Here is a 17,020-nt window from a genome sequence, read left to right on the forward strand (position 1 = left end):
CTGTTAGAAAGTTCTTCCTAATGTCTAGACGGAAGCTCTTTTGATTTAATTTCAACCCGCTGGTTCTGGTCTGACCTTCTGGGGCAACAGAAAACAACTCGGCACCATCCTCTATATGACAGCCCTTCAAGTACTGGAAGACGGTTATCATATCCCCTCTCAGTCTTCTCCTCTTCAGGCTAAACATACCCAGCTCCTTCAACCTTTCCTCATAGGACTTGGTCCTATGCAGGGGCTCGAGGATACCTTTGCTGGGAAGCACAGCTTTGCCCCCGAGACTCCGGCTGCTCTTACCCGGCTCAAGCCCATGTGGAAGCTGCTCTTCTCCTGCTCCAGGGACTCCAAGAGCTCCTCCACTGCCTTGGGGGGGGGGGAGAACAGAAAACGTCAGTCGCTGCCTGACAGCCACATCCGCAGAAAGCCCGCTCGGCCACGTCCCACGCTGCTCCCTCCGGGACAGGAACCAGAGAATCCCACAGCCACCACCTCCCCGCTCGCCCTCTTGGTGGATTGGCCCCGGGAGGAGACAAAAATAAGGCCAAGGCCAACTTGGAGGGCTTTAAGAGGGGAGTGGACATATTCATGGAGGAAAGGGGTATTCATGGCTATTAGTTAAAATGGATACTAGTCATGCTGCATACCTATTCTCTCCAGGATTAGAGGAGCATGCCTATATTAGGTGCTGTGGAACCCAGGCAGGACAATGCTGCTGCAGCCGTCTTGTTTGGGGGCTTCCTAGAGGCACCTGGATGGTCACGGTGTGAACAGACTGCAGGACTTGATGGGCCTCGGTCTGATCCAGCAGGGCTTTTCTTATGTTCTTATGTAAGGCTTTAAGAGGGGAGTGGACGTGTTCATGGAGGAGAGGGCTATCCATGGCTACTAATCAAAATGGCTACTAGTCATGCTGCATACCTATTCTCTCTAGTATCAGAGGAGCATGCCTATTATGTTAGGTGCTGTGGAACACAGGCAGGATGCTGCTGCAGTTGTTTTGTTTGGGGGCTTCCTAGAGGCACCCGGTTGGCCACTGTGTGAACAGACTGCTGGGCTTGATGGGCCTTGGTCTGATCTAGCATGGCTTTTCTTATGTTCTTAATGGTGCAAATTGGTTAAAGGATTTTTTATTACTCAGAATAGAAATGCCCTGAATTGCCAGAGCTTATTCGTCCTTGAGATTGCAATTTTTTTGTATATGATATAGCTTGTATTCCGACTTTTAATATAGTGTTTTATTTCTTTGTATAATTTTAACCAAATATTTACTTGTATATGATATAGCTTGTATTCTGACTTTTAATATAGTGTTTTATTTGTTCATATAATTTTAACCAAATATTTACTTGTATAAACTCAGTACTGTATTTATATATTATATATTACACATTCCCCTGAAGAAGCCCCTTGGGCGAAATGAGTAGGGAATTTATATTCTGAGTAATAAAAAACAAGTTTTTACCTATTTTGCACCATTAGCCTTGGCCTTATCTTTATCTCCTGTTACCGGCGCGGCCCTTTTATTTCTCTTGGCCCCAGGAGGCCCAGTTGCTATTTCCCAGTCTACCCACACACTCCTCCCTGGCTACTGATGGGGAGGCGCGGCATCTGGCTATCCCCCTCCCCGTGTCGCACCCGCTTCTCGTCCATGACGATGTAGTTGCGCCCGTGTTTCTTTGTCAGGTGAGGGGCCAGGACGTCGAAGCGCCGTCGAAACTCTGCAAAGACCATGTGATCGGGGTAACCTGCGGGGCCATACAAAGAAAGGGTCGTTAAAATAATCTGCCCTGGACAAGGCAACTCGGCAGAGAGCAGGGCTCCCAAGTGATCCTGCAGCAGGTGTCTCTGTTCTCCAGCCAGAGACCGGAACTTTGTGGCTTCCTTGGAGCCCTCTGGGGTACAACTCAGCAAGACAGGCGGTGGCCCCAGATGCCGAAAGAGCACATCTGCCGGCCCACAGCTGGACGCGGGGCTCTAAGAGACCAAGGGGCAACACAGAGGAACCAAGTCCACAGGTTTCCTGAGATCACAGCTGCACAGAGGCCATGTCAAATGAGACCCAAGACCTGCGGAATTTAGTTCAGTTCTGCAGGGTCTGCAAGGCAGAGATGTTCTCCCAGGCCTATGGTTGAGGGCAGTGAAGGTTTCATCTTAGCTGGCCTCCTGGTCCTGGTCCCGCCTATTCCACCTTTCTCACCTGGTTGTTTTGCTACCATTACTAGCATAAAGGGCATCATCTGGACTTTCCTGGTCTTAGTCTGTTAATTTTTTAGGATTATACAATAGATTTTAATTATAGTATTATATATTATGATGTACTGTATGAGTAGACAAGAGTCACTGGAAAAGACAATCATGCTGGGAAAAGTTGAAGGCAGCAGGAAAAGAGGAAGACCCAACAAGAGATGGATTGACACTATAAGGAAGCCACGGCCCTCAGTTTGCAAGACCTGAGCAAGGCTGTTAAAGAATGTTTTGGAGGACATTCCACCAGCTGGGTGGGACTGGAAAGAGCCGCACTCAAGGGCTCAAAGAGCCGCATGCGGCTCGGGAGCCGCACTTTGACGACCCGTGCATTAGACTAACAGCCGGAGAGAGCTATCCCTTCATGAAGGTTTACAAAGGGAACTACTGCTCACATAATGTATAATGGAATACGCTACCAAAGATTCTTCTCTGATGGTTTAGGTACAGGCCAAGAGTAGCGGCGGGAAACAGCTCCAAACATGAAACGGTGCCATGTCTACATTCGGAAACCAATCTACCCCTGTGCTGAGAAGCTGAATTGGATTTATAAGATAGTGGAGAGAATATGCAGATGAATAAATTGCTATAAACTCAAATATTAATAGTTCCTTTCCTCTTAGTAGATAAACAATACATGTTAGGTATTAACTTAGTAGAGGGGTATAAATATGTATTGTTTAGATATATTGGCTAATAGGCTTGATAAACAGTGTTAATATATTAATATAATACAATATAATATATTGGCTAGATTATATGCAGGTAGCTAGATTATATGCAGGTAGCTAGATTATATGCAGGTTTGAGTATAAATGTGTGTATTTCAGTTATGTTAAAGTCTTAATTATTTTCAAGATCTATTGTTTAAGAGTATGTATTATAGAATGACTTATCTCCACTCCAGTGCGGAAGTTGATGTGGATCTTGTTATAGATATGGAGCAATGATTATGTACAGGGAGTGAATGTTTTATATTTGTATGTATGTGTTATGTTGTTATAAAAATAAAAAATTATTTTTAAAAAAAAGGAAACCAATCTACCTCTGACTACAGGAACACTGGGAAAGTATAAGCACAAGGGAATGGATTTCAAGATCACGCCTCCCTCGCAAACTTCTAGCTGGTTCCTTCTTATAAGACAGGTCTGGAGCAAGACAGACTACTGCCTGCCCCCACCCCTGTAATTCTCAATTTCCAAATATAGTCAACAAAGAGAAGAGAAGAGCCTTCCCTGGCACGAAAAACTTGGCTGGTGTGGAGATATCAGCCAGGGAGTCATTTGAGATGCAGGTTTGCTAGAGACAACATGCAGCCTGCCTCTTTTCTTTGGCATGGGCTCCAAACAGACCGGAGTCCTGAAGTTGCAGAGGATCTCCCACAAGATACACTAATACCCAGAGCCCAGTGTGGAAATGCACAGTTACAGCACATGTCCAGAAAACAATACTGCTGGAAGCTGAGTACTAGCAGCCTTCTTTGGGAGCCAGCGTGGCGTAGTGGTTAAGAGCAGTGGTTTGGAGCAGTGGACTCTGATCTGGAGAACCGGGTTTGATTCCCCACTCCTCCACATTAGCGGCAGAGGCTAATCTGGTGAACAGGGTTGGTTTCCCCACTCCTACACACATGAAGCCAGCTGGGTGGCCTTGGGCTAGTCACAGTCTCTCAGCCCCACCTACCTCACAGGGTGTCTGTTGTGGGGAGGAGGAGGGACGGTGATTGTAAGCCGGTTTGATTCTCCCTTAAGTGGTGGAGAAAGTCAGCATATAAAAGCCAACTCTTCTTCTTCCTCCTCTTCTGATGCTCTGCTACAGTCCTTCCCCTAATCAAATCAAGCCTGAACTGACCCTAGAAGCTAAAATGTCTAAACTGAGGCTATCATACTTTGGTCACATTATGAGAAGACAAGAGTCACTGGAAAAGACAATCATGCTAGGAAAAGTTGAAGGCAGCAGGAAAAGAGGAAGACCCAACAAGAGATGGATTGACTCTAGAAAGGAAGCCATGGCCCTCAATTTGCAAGACCTGAGCAAGGCTGTAAAAGATAGGACATTTTGGAGGACACTGAGTCATAGGGTCGCCTTGAGTCAGGAGCGACTTAACACACACACAAGCTAGGTCAGCCCTGCTTGGTACTTGGATGGGAGACCACCAAGTCAGTCCAGGGCTGCTATGCCGAGGCAGGCAAAGGCAAACCACCTCTCTTCAGTTCTTGTCTTGAAATCCCCATAAGGAGCTGCTGAAAGTCGGCTGCGACTCGATGGCCCCCTTTCCTCCACCACCAACCGGCGCAAGTGCATTCAGACTGGACCCCTTTGATGCCATTCAACTAGTGGTTCATTGGGCTCAGCTATTGGTTGCCAGTGACCAGTCAGCACATTTGTTGGCTAGTGCTCTGAGGTGACCTGGCAGCCAGGCGACTGCAGGCGGCAGGAGCTCCTCGGGAGGTGGCGAGCTCTCCTTCCCTAGAGGTTTTTAAGCAGAGGCTAGATGGCCATCTGTCAGCAATGCTGATTCTATGACCTTAGGCAGAACCATGAAAGGGAGGCCATCTTCTGGGCACTGAGTAGGGGTCACTGGGTGTGTGTGGGGGGGAGGTAGTTGTGAATTTCCTGCATTGTGCAGGGCTGGACTCGATGATCCGGGTGGTCCCTTCCAACTCTATGATTCTATGATTCTAAATCCCACTCGGCGAAAGAAGGGGGTGCCAATTCTGTCTCCTTCCACTGCCCCCCTTCCACATCAGCCAGGTGGACATGCAAAGGGAATGCTTGCACCAGCCAGGTGGACATACAACAAAGGACTTGCAGAACATCTGCATGGACTCACCCCTCCCCAGGAGCCTGTGGATCCCATTTTGAGAAAGGCTGGCCTAGAGGATCTTTGGATCCCATCCAGCTCCCCTATTCTATGGCTATTGCTGGTCATAGTGGTTCCAGAGGGCAGCCATGTTGGTCTACAGTAGAACAGCTAGATACGAGCCCAGCAGCATCTTAAGAGAGCAGCAAAATTTTCAAGGTATGAGCTTTCAAGAGTCAAAGCTCTCTGAAAACCTTGTCTGTCTCTAAAGTACTACTGGACTCAAATCTCATTGCTCAAAGCAGGTTTTCGCAAGTGTTTTCAAAACCAGAGACCTTGTTTCTCAGAACTGTAAGCAAGATAAGCAGGAGAAGATCCCTCTTCCACCCTGACTTCAGTTCCATTGTGTCTCCCTGGCCTCAAATGCACCTCTCTGGCCGTCACAGGGGAATCCTCACCCGCAGGTTAAAAATAGTTTTTTCTGCATCTCTCCTCCTAGAGAGCACGCTAGAAAGAGAACAGCCTGCCAAGGAGCCAGAGAGACATGCCAAAGAAACTTGTCAGAAAGGGGGGCCCCCGGCGCACCCCGCAACCCTCCGCCGCACACGACAATTTGTGTTACTACACCTACCGGCAGCAAAGGCTTCTCCGAGAAGCCCGGCATAGATTTGGCTATCGACTGCCTACGGATTGCAATTAAATTTATGGGCCAAGATAGCGGTGTTGATTCTTCAGGTCTTAATTAATCATCAGCCTCATCGACCGGGGCACTGAGCCCCCTCCCCTCCCCTGCTGGGCCATTGATCCTTGGTTCCGTGCACAACATTGATCTTGCTTCAGAGCACTAACAACCTGGTTTTGAAATAATAAACACCAATTCCGCCATGCACTGCTCGGAGGGAGGAATGCAGGGATGTGCTTTGGTGGGGCGTCTTCCCAGGGGGAGCAGAGGCAGAGGGGGGTATCAGCTTCAGCGGGCTGTAGTGTTTGGGTGGAGGAGAGCTGCCGGTCTGAGTACTGACTTTGATGGACCAAGGGTCTGATTCAGCATAAGGCAGCTTCAGGTGTTCATGTGTTCTTAACCTTTTAAGAGAGGGGCTGTGGCTCAGTGGTAGAGCATGTGCCTGGCACGCAAAAGGTCCCAGGTTCAATCCCTGGCATCGCCAGTTAAAGGGACTAGGCAAGTAGGTGATATGAAAGACCTCTGCCTGAGACCCTGGAGAGCCGCTGCCGGTCTGTGTAGACAATACTGACTCTGATGGACCAAGGGTCTGATTTAGTATAAGGCAACTTCATGTGTTCATGAGAGAAGTGATTGAAGAGTAGAGAGGAGGAGACTGTGAGTCAACAGTGTGATATGGTGGCTAAGAAGGACAATGCAATTCTGGGCTGCATCAAAAAAAGTATTGTGTCTAGATCAAGGGAAGTAATACTACCACTGTATTCTGCATTGGTCAGACCTCTCTTGGAATACTGTGTCCAGTTTTGGGCTCCACAATTTAGGAAGGATGTTGACAAGTTGGAGCGTGTCTGGAGGAGGGCGACCAGAATGGTCAAAGGTCTGGAATCTATGCCCTATGAGGAGAGACTTAGGGAGTTGGGTTTGTTTAGTTTGGAGAAGGTTGAGGAGAGACATGATAGCCATGTTTAAATATTTGAAGGGATGCCATGTTAATGAGGGAACTAGCTTGTTCTCTGTTGCTTCAGAGACTTAAGACACGGAGTAATGGATTTAAACTAAGAGAAAAGTGATTCCACCTAAACATTAGAAAGAACTTTCTGACGGTGAGGGCGGTTCAACGGTGGAATGCCCTCCCTCGGGGTGGGGGTGGAGTCCCCGTCTTTGGAGGTCTTTAAGCAGAGGTTGGATGGCCATCTGTTGGGAGCGCTTTGATTGTAGGATCCTGCATAGCAAGGGGTTGGACTGGCTGGCCCGTGTGTTCTCTTCCAACCTTGTGTGATTTTGTGACTGAGCAAAAACTATTCACGAGCAAGATTCGATTCCAGCAGCATCTTAAAGACAAAGGGAGTTTGGACTCTCAAAAGCTTATACCCTGGAAATCTTTTAAGGTGTTACTGGACTTGAATCTTTCCCTTCTACTGCAGACTAACATGGCTACCCATTTGAAAACTATTCACAGTTTCTCACAAGTGTTTTTGGCCAAGGTCAAAACAGGGATCTCCTTTCTTGGACTCCTTACAGAACCGCTCACTTATTCAGTGAGTTTGCCTTTGCTCTCAATTGCCCTCCCCTCCCAAACCTGATTGGCTGCATAACATTGCGGCACCACCCTATTCGCTATATGGTTTCTGACTGATTGGGATCACCTTGGTGGCTCGTACAAGGAGGAAGCAGGAAGAGCTGCCTCCAAGGGAAACGTCGGTGCCCAACAGGACTGAAAAAGAGCAACTATCTGAATGCTTGTGGAGAAACATCCACCCTGCCAATATTGCCAGTACTGGAAGCAAGAACTCTGCTGGTCATCCCCCCTTCCATGTGCTGATAACCTTATGCTGTCCCTAGCAGGACATAAGACAACACTGCTTTAAACCAGGGGTCATCAACCAAGTGCCTGTGGGCGCCATGGCACCTGCCGACACCTTCTCTAGTGCCCGCCAAATGTTTTCAGGAAGTGGGCAGAGCCAGGTAGGGCTTTTGCCCAGCAAGGCTTCTGTTTGACTAATGGAGATTTGAATGGCTGTGCAGTTTTTTATAATGTTGCTTCGGCAGCAGCTGCCACCACAACACAAGGATCTACACCATGTTACTGAAGTTAAGCCGTGGCAATAATTTTGTGGCCTGTTCCACCTTCTACGGCAGCCATTTTGCAGCAGCCATTTTGTTGCTGCGCCCACCACGCCGTGTCAAAATTCCAAACGTGCCCCCAGGCTCAAAAAAGTTCGGGGACCTCTGCCCTAGACAGCCAAGCGGGTGTGGCCCCCCGGAATAAGGGGCCTCGCAGATGGGCTGTCGTGAAGGGGCCTCTTCCCCCCCTCTCCCACTCATTCAACCCAGCCCTGGGGAGGGGGGGGCACCAACCTTGGCGGTACATCCGAAGGGTATCAAGGAGGCGGGAGCCCCGGATCTGGGCCCTCAGCAAGGGAACATCCAGCTGCATGAGTCCGGCCTCGCAGTGCTCCCCGTGCAGGTCCAGCTCGGTTGTGCTGACCCTTCGCGCCCCCGGTCCCTTGGGGTCCCCGCTCCATCCGTCCGCCTTGGGCAGGAAGCAATGGACAAAGTGGAGCTTGGACTTCTTGAGGGTGTCGATCAGTGCATCCTGGATGGCAGGGAAAGAGCGTTAGTCAAGGGAAATGTTGGGGGGGGAAGCAATCTTCATTTCATAGGACCACACATAGAATCCCCCCCCCCTTAACCAGGGCCGCCCACGTGAACACATGAAGCTGCCTTATACTGAATCAGACCCTTGGTCCATCAAAGTCAGTATTGTCTACTCAGACCGGCTGTGGCTCTCCAGGATCTCAGGCAGGGGTTTTTCACTTCACCTACCAGCCTAGTCCCTTTAACTGGAGATGCCGGGGATTGAACCTGGGCCCTTCTGCATGCCAAGCAGATGCCTGGGACCTTCAGCATGCTAAGCAGATGCTCTACCACTGAGCCACGGCCCCTCCCCTAAAATACCTCTTATACAACTCTGAACACTTGAAGCTGCCTTACACTGAATCAGACCCCCTTGGTCCATCAAAGTCAGTATTGTCTATTCAGACCGGCAACGGCTCTCCAGGGTCTCAGGTTAGAGGTCTTTCACTTCACCCACTTGCTTAGTTCCTTTAACTGGAGAGGCCGGGGATTGAACCTGGGACCTTCTGCATGCCAAGCAGAGGCTTTGCCACTGAGCCACGGCCCAGAAACTCACCACTTGCAGCTTGATCTGGATGCACAGCGACTTCTTCTTCATGGCTGCCACCCCGGTGGCGAAGGTCTTCCGCATGCTGGTGGCCCTGCGGAGGGCGAGCTGGGAGCCCCCCTCCAGGCCGGCGATGGACCCAGACAGCACCATGCCAGTCCCAGCTCGGCCCGCAAAGAGGCTGCTGATCATCTTCCTGAGGAGGCAGGAAAGAGGCTGTCAAGGTCCTCCCTCCATCCCAAGACTGTCTATGGAAGAGCACCGCCACCACCGCAGAGGATGAGAGCACCCCCTTTAGAGGCCACAGTGGGGAAACCAACCAGATCAGCACCCACCGCTCATGTGGCGGAGTGGGGAATCAAACCCCGTTCTCCAGGTTAGAGTCCACCACTCCAAACCACCACTCGTAACCACTACACCATGCTGAAGAAGGTTGGTTTTTATACCCCGATTTGCTCTAAGGAGACTCAAAACCAGCTTACAGTTGCCTTGCCTTCCCCTCCGCACAACAGACACCCTGTGAGGTAGGTGGGGCTGAGAGAGCTCAAAGAGAACTGTGACTAGCCCAAGGTCACCCAGCAGGCTGCATGTGGAGGAGCGGGGAAGCCACCCCGGTTCACCAGATTAGCCTCTGCCGCTCATGTGGAGGAGTGGGGAACCAAATCCGGTTCTCCAGATCAGAGTCCACTGCTCCAAACCACCACTCTTAACCACTTCACTATGCTGGCTCTCCACTAGGGCTGCCCAACCCCACCTTCAAGGAGAAAAGACAAAGGGAGGCCTGTTGGGAGCAGCAGCCGCCTCCACCAGGCACCGAGGGGAGCCTTAATAAAAGCATCCGAGCAGGGTCAAAACTACCAAAGCCAACTGCTCAGAGTACCTCTCCCAACCCTGCAGCCTAACAAAAGGAGACCGCCAGCAATGCCTGTCCAGCTCGACTGAGCAACTGACAGACAGAAGAAAGAAAGCTCGCTTTCCCGAACCACTGCCCTCCCAAGTTCTGGCAGCCCGTGGCTTACTTCTGAGAGCCCTGCAGGAGAAGCGAGGCGTTCTGGGAGGCCGGATTCTGCCGGACGTAGCTCAGCCAGCCGGTGGTGTCGTACTCCACCCAGTTCGTGCCGTAGCTGTGGCCCAGGAAGAAGTGCCGAGCCTTACTGCTCCGCAGCAAGGGGTTGGGGCCTGGGGAGAGGGAAGAGGGTCACAGTCGTCCCCAAACTAGCTGCACCTTAGCATGCGCAGGAGCAGCTGCTGCCATGGGTTTGGGAAGAATAACATTCATAGAATCATAGAGTTGGAAGAGGCCATACAGGCCATCTAGTCCAACCCTGGTTGGCCACAGTGTGAACAGACTGCTGGACTTGATGGGCCTTGGTCTGATCCAGCAGGACTTTTCTTATGTTCTTATGTTAACCCCCTGCACAACTGCAGGATCAGCCTAGAGCACCCCTGACAAGTGCTTGTCCAGCCTCAGTTTAAAGATGGCCAGTGAGGGGGAGCTTGCCGCCTCCCGAGGTTGCTGATTCTACTGCCGAATAAGTCTTACTGTAAAAACATTTCCCCTGATATCCAGCCGGTACCTTTCTGCCCCCCAGTTTAAACCCATTAATGCGAGTCCGTGCTGCCAACAGGAGCAGCTCCCTGCCCTCCTCTAAGTGACAGCCCTTCAAATACTTAAAGATAGCTACTGCTGATGCCCGTTCTCCTGTCCTGGATCACAGGATCTCCCTCTGCAGGTGGTGGGAATGCCTGAGAGTCGCCGCCAGCTAGAGGAGACAGCGCTAAGCTAGGTGGACCAGGCCTCTGACTCGGCATAAGGTGATTTCCTGCATCCAAAATACAGAAGGGAGAGCCCGCCATTGTTGCCTGTGACATCTGCACATCACAAGTCAGACCCCCGGTCTACCAAGGCCAGTCTCGTCTCCTCTGATGGGCCGCACTGCTCCAGAGCCTCAAGGGAAGGCCTTCCACACCACTCACTAGAATCATAGAGTTGGAAGGGGCCATACAGGCCGTCTAGTCCAACCCCCTGCTCAATGCAGGATCGGCCTAGAGCATCCTTGACAAGTTCTTGTCCAGCCTCTGCTTAAAGACTGCCAGTGAGGGGGAGCTCACCACCTCCCTAGGTGGCTGATTCCACTGTCAAACAACTCTTACTGTAAAAAACATTTCCCTAAAATCTAGCCGGTACCTTTCCTCTCACAACTGAAACCCGTTATTGCGAGTCTTATCCTCTGCTGCCAACAGGAACAGCTCCCTGCCCTTCCTCTTTTTAACTGGACGTGACAGGAGACAGAACCTGGGACCTTCTGCACACAAAGCAGATGCTTTGCTGGGCCACACAGCCCAATCCCATGACTGCCAAGATAAACAAGAGTTTTTTTGGGAGCTTCAAGCACCTGAGCAACCTGTCTGAGCTGAGACAACAAAGGGGCAAAGGAGTGTGCAGAGGCACATGAGCAAGGCGACACCATCTCAGAGGACCACTTTAGATTCTCTCAAAAACTATCATTTGCCTGCAACCTAACTTGAATCAAGCCTGGCTGTGGCCCCTTCATAGGAGTCCTGGGAGATGCTCCTCAAAGCTGCAGGTGTCTCGTGCTTGCCCTCATAAGCCCAGGCAACAGATCCTGAGCTCAACCCAAAGGTATAGTGGTTAGAATGTCAGATTAGGGCCTGGGAGACGTGGGTTCGAATCCCCACTCTGCCGTGGAAGCTCGCTGCCTAGCCTACCTTATGGAGTTGTTGAGTACATAAAATGGAGGAGAATGCTGGAAGTGTCCCGATTGGGAAGAAAGGCAGGGGGCATCAATAAAGTAAACAATAAATAATTTCAGAGGGTAGCAATGCTGATCTGCAGTAGAACCGCTAGATTTGAGTCCAGCAGCACCTCAAAGAACAGCAAGATTTTCAGGGTATGAGCTTTCGAGAATCAGAGCTCCCTTCACCAGATTCCGTATCCGACGAAGGGAGCTTTGACTCTCAAAAGCTCATACCCTGAAAATCTCAAAACCTCGAAAGTTCATACCCTGAAAATCTTGGTGGTCTCTAAGGTGCTACTGGATTTGGAAGTAAATAATGTTTCACGCTACCCAGGCATTCCTGAGCTCGACTAAAAGGCATCCCTTATACAGAGTATCTTATGATTTATGTTAAGATTATTAAGATGATCACTGTTTAATATTTTTCATTATTCTACTATACGCTGCTTATAACTGCTATTGTTTTTTATTGTGCGTTGCTTATAATATTGTCTGTTATATTCCTGCTTTTTCTGCTGATGTAATTGATGCCATTGTTTTATTTATTAATTATTCTTTAGGGTTCTGATAGTTTTAACGGATGATGTTTTATGGTCTTGATGTATTTTGTATTGATTTATTGTTACCTGCCCTGAGCCGGGCCTTGGCCGGAGATTGAGGGCGAGATACAAACCTGGATGGATGGATAGATGGACAGACAACTGCTGTTAGGATATGGCCTTTTAATTTTCTTTTGTATTCGGGGTTTTCTTATATTCGGTTTTTATATATCTATAAAAATACAATCTTTTTTTTTAAAAGGCATTTCTTGTTCCTTTACCTTTCTTGTCCCCATCCTGTGGGCCATAGTAGGCAAAAAGCCGCTCCAGCAGGGTGTCCTCGTTGCCTCCGGGCTGAAGGGACTCCTCCTCCAGTAGCCACAGGAGCCCGCGGGCCTCATCAGTCCGTGCGAGGGAACGGACCTGCAGAAATGTCCCCAACAGCCCGCCCCCCAGTCACTGGAGTATGCAACTGCAGCATGCTACCAGGATCGTGGTGGGGTGGAGGAGGGGTGAGAAAGGGCATGCAGGGGCACCCGGGTCGAGGGAAACCGAAACGTGTACCACCAGCACCCCTTCGCGCCACCGCCTTGGCGCTCAACACAGGCCTGCCTGGGAAAACCCGGTTCTTGCAGAAGCAAAAGCCGGCGGCGGAAGAGTCGCCCGACTCCAGCTTAAAAACGACAGTTTGCCGAGGAAGAATCAATACTTAATACCAGAGACAGGAGAAACACACATTGTCTAGTAAAATGTTCCAGCACGAGACGTTTACTCTGTAGAAATTCAATCTGGAGGCTTAAGCAGCAAAATTACTCCCCGGCACCCGGCAGGGAGCAATCGCAGCAGCTGCGACACACACACACACACACACACACACACACACACACACACACACACACACACTCCCCTCAGTCGGCTCTGCTGCTACAAACTGCTGGAGAGTGAGAGGGACAGGGATTTTTCCTGGGGATCACGCGGAGGCTTCCATAAAGGCCCCATTTTTTAAGCCACCCCTCTCCCAATGCAGCTCTTCTCCGCTGCTGCTTCCCCATACCTGGCTGCTCCCTCAGTCCCTGTAGCCGCAGGGAGGGTGGCTCGGGCTTCCCCTCCAATCCATCCTGGTCTTTCTCTGCCACTTCCACACACTGATGATGATGAAGAAGAGTTGGATTTTCTATGCCGGCTTTCTCTACCACTTAAGGAAGAATCAAACCTGCTTACAATCACCTTCCCTTCCCCTCCCCACAACAGACACCCTGTGAGGTAGGTGGGGCTGAGAGAGCTCCATCAGAGCTGTGACTAGCCCCAAGTCACCCGGATGACTTCGTGTGGAGGAGTGGGGAAACCAACCTAGTTCTCCAGATCAGAGTCCACTGCTCCAAACCAGTACCCTATGCTGGCTGATATCCCCACCCCAGCCACTGGGGCTCAGCAGTGGGGCTCTGGTTTCTTTGGCATCCTTCCTGGCCTCCAAAGCGCCTCTTGCCCCATTCCCAATTGACGTGGATTTTCTTATACAAAGAGCGCTGCGTAAAAATGTTAAAAATCTGTACATTGCGAGGCACCTTTCTATTCACAAGGGGAAACCATCAAGGAGCCAGTGACAGCAACAGTGGTGTCAGCTTCTGTGAACACACCACGCTACTGTGGCATTTAAGCTCTGAAAGAGGGGATTTTTCAAGGACAGACTCGAGTTGAGAATGCTATTTTGCTCATGGATCTCCGGGGAACAATAACGTCCCCCACATTCTGAAATACTGAAAACCGGACCACAATTCTACCTATGTAGCAGTGACAGCATCAGGACCATGTTATCGTGAATTAGTCCTCTGGTGTTGTCCTGTTGAAAATTGCTTTTGTCTTCGCTTGAATGTTTTATATACGTGAATGTGTATTTTCCGGTCAATGACTGTAATAAGAATAAAAGTACAGTAAAGTGGCGCAGAGTGGTAATGCTGCAGTACTGCAGTCAAAAGCTCTGCTCACGACCTGAGTTCAATCCCAACGGAAGTTGGTTTCAGGTAGCAGGCTGAAGGTTGACTCAGCCTTCCATCCTTCCGAAGTCAGTAAAATGAGTACCTGGCTTGCTGGGGGTAAAGTGTAGACGACTGGGGAAGGCGATGGCAAACCACCCCGTAAACATCGTCTGCCTAGCAAACGTCGGGATGCGACGTCACCCCATGGGTCAGGAATGACCTGGTGCTTGCACAAGGAACTACCTTTACCTTTTTAAAGTATCAGGACCATGTGACAAGGGCACCCCAAGACTGAGGGCACCTCATTGCCAGGCTGGCTTGATCCGACACATCTGCACCGCTCGGAGACTAGTTGCCGCAGGTTTTGAGATGCATTTACCTGCCTCCGCAAAGCTGCGCGACTGTAACAGTGTATTCAGGATTAAAAAAAAAAAAAAAACCGTTGCCTTCCTTGAGAGGCAGCGGGGATGGGGTTATCCGCTTAAAAACCAAGAAAGGGGGGAGGCACTCCATCACCCCAACTGTCCTGTGAAAGCCACGCCGCAATCGTTTTAGGGGAAACTGCTCCAAAAGCTCCCTTCCTTGCAAGTTAATTACCACCCAGAGGATAAGCAAGGGGGGCGGGGTGGGAGGCATCTCTCTCTCTCTCTCTCTCTCTCTCTCTCTCTGTGCCTCTTAATGCAGCACAAACTGCCGAAATTCATCAGCGCCGCAGCGGCGCCTCGCTAACAGGCCCCTCCATTAGAATGACAAGCAGCAGCAGGGGCCTTCAAGCTTCGCCGCTTCCCCACTTCTTTATTGGTCCAAACCCTAATGGAAAAGGAAAATGATGGGTTGGGGGGGTAGCCACCCCGAGGAGTGGCTTTTTTCCCTGGGGCTTCTCCCCCGCTGAAGACACCCGGCACACGCTTGCGCTCTGGCGAGGGCTTCGACATCAGCCAGCAGCAGGGAAACACAGCCCCCTCGATCCATGATGCCAGGTGTGCAAGGAGGCCCGCGCGGGCAAGCGAGAGAGCCGCCCAGTGGAATCTCAACTGCGGCTCAAACCTGATGCTAAGCAACGGAACGTTTTCGAGAGGGAGCGCACGCGTCAGGATATCCTCACATCCTCGAACCCATAATTGACTTGTTAACACTTGCAGTGATTCGGAGAGAAATTGTCTCCCTGGACATGGTGGGGGGGAGGGAGAATGACCATATCATCCAATCAGAGGGCTTTACCGGCCCCCACTGAAACTATTGCGAAGCGGCCGCTAGCAGAAGGAAATGAAGTATAGGAGCGTGCGGGAGATGAAGGGAAATCACCCCCAAATCTGGACAGGCTTTCTAGCTGGGGAACAAAGGTCTAATTTCTTTAGCGCTGTTTCTCAGGGAACAGGCTCTCCGACGCCACGATCCCAACCTCCTCTTGGTGAGGAGAGCATCAGGTGACGCTCACTGGTGAACCCCTTGCCAATCTGAAGGGTGCCTGCCCTTCCCTATTGCTCCATGCTCGGCAGGACGCCGGAAGGTAGCTCACCACTTTCAACAGGTAGCAGGGCAGTCATTATACCTTTGCCTACTCTTGCTTTGGGTCAAACGGGCTTTGCAGTTTTATTCCTACAAACTCTGTTTGCCACGATGCTCAGGATTTTAAGTTTAGAAGGATACTGAGGGGTGGGGGGCATTAATGAGAGCCAGCAGGGTGTAGTGATTAGGAGCAGTGGACTCTAATCTGGTGAACCGGGTTGGTTTCCCCACTCCTCCACATGAAGCCAGCTGGGTGACCTTGGGCTAGTCACAGTTCTCTTCGAACTCTCTCAGTCTCACCTACCTCACAAGGTGTCTGCTGAGTGAGAGGAAAGGAAGGTGATTGTAAGCCGGTTTGATTATCCTTAAAAGGTAGAGAAAGTCAGCATATAAAAACCAACTATTCTTCTTCTTCTTCTATCCATTATGAATGGTGTGGAGAGAGACGTTTTTCTCCCACTCCCAAAGCACTCAAGCTGCCTCCCCTAATACCCACCTATCCAGCTTCTCTTTCCCATCCCTCTCTCTCTCTCATCTGCTCCCTTGACCAGGATGGGACACATGTCCTCTGCAAGGAGAACCATATTCCCTGGGACTGACAGATGTGAAAAAAGGCCCTTCCCCTCCAGCGGCATCCGGGGACGGCCACGGCAGGTTAGAAGGGGCTTTTCTGAATGCTGCCAACAGCACTTTAGTGGCTCGTATTGTTATGGATGGTTAAATCACATTTTTTTACTATTGGAACAAATCCCTGGATACATTGGCTTTTCGATGCTGGTTTTTAAAGATGAGCTGTGTTTTAAGTTATTATAAGTTGCCTTAAGCGGAAACTGAAAGGGAGAGCTTTTTTTAAAAAAAGTAACAGATACTGCAGCTCTGCGCCGCCGCGCCACCCCCCCCCCCCCCCGGTTCTTTTTTTTTTAAATGTTGTGTGTTTTAATCTGTGCTTTAAAAAAAAATTCTGAATTGAACTGCTGGATTTTGTTTCCTTGCAGCTTGGTGTCGCTTTAAGTCTGGGGAGGCAGGACGGGATATAAATGTTTTAAAACCAACAAGAATAGTGGCCTGCCAGGTGCCGCCCAAAGCACAGAAGCATTGGGAGGGGGAAGGTTTTAATTATAGAATCATAGAGTTAGAAGGGACCACCAGGGTCATCTAGTCCAACCCCCTGCACAATGCAGGAAATGCACAGCTTACCTCCCACACACACACACCCAGTGACCCTTACTCCATGCCCAGAAGATGGCCAAGGTTCCCTCCCTCTCATGATCTGCCTAAGGTCATAGAATCAGCATTGCTGACAGATGGCCATCTAGCCTCTGCTTAAAAA

At 50.2% G+C, this 17,020-nt stretch overlaps 1 protein-coding gene across 2 annotated transcripts in view; it reads right to left on the bottom strand.

Moving 5' to 3' along the window:
* MYO18A (myosin XVIIIA) overlaps positions 1-17,020 on the bottom strand; it is a 171,847-nt gene that overhangs the window by 76,236 nt on the left and 78,591 nt on the right. For both annotated transcript variants that reach the window (XM_056865417.1, XM_056865416.1), the window contains 6 exons: positions 12,487-12,628; positions 9,927-10,086; positions 8,917-9,103; positions 8,082-8,319; positions 1,633-1,742; positions 295-360 (listed from right to left, as the gene is read on the bottom strand). In XM_056865417.1, the coding sequence (XP_056721395.1) occupies positions 295-360; positions 1,633-1,742; positions 8,082-8,319; positions 8,917-9,103; positions 9,927-10,086; positions 12,487-12,628 (903 nt within the window). The remainder of the gene's footprint in view (positions 1-294; positions 361-1,632; positions 1,743-8,081; positions 8,320-8,916; positions 9,104-9,926; positions 10,087-12,486; positions 12,629-17,020) is intronic.

Source organism: Euleptes europaea, chromosome 19 (genome assembly GCF_029931775.1).
Source record: "Euleptes europaea isolate rEulEur1 chromosome 19, rEulEur1.hap1, whole genome shotgun sequence".
NCBI classification, from domain to species: domain Eukaryota; kingdom Metazoa; phylum Chordata; class Lepidosauria; order Squamata; family Sphaerodactylidae; genus Euleptes; species Euleptes europaea.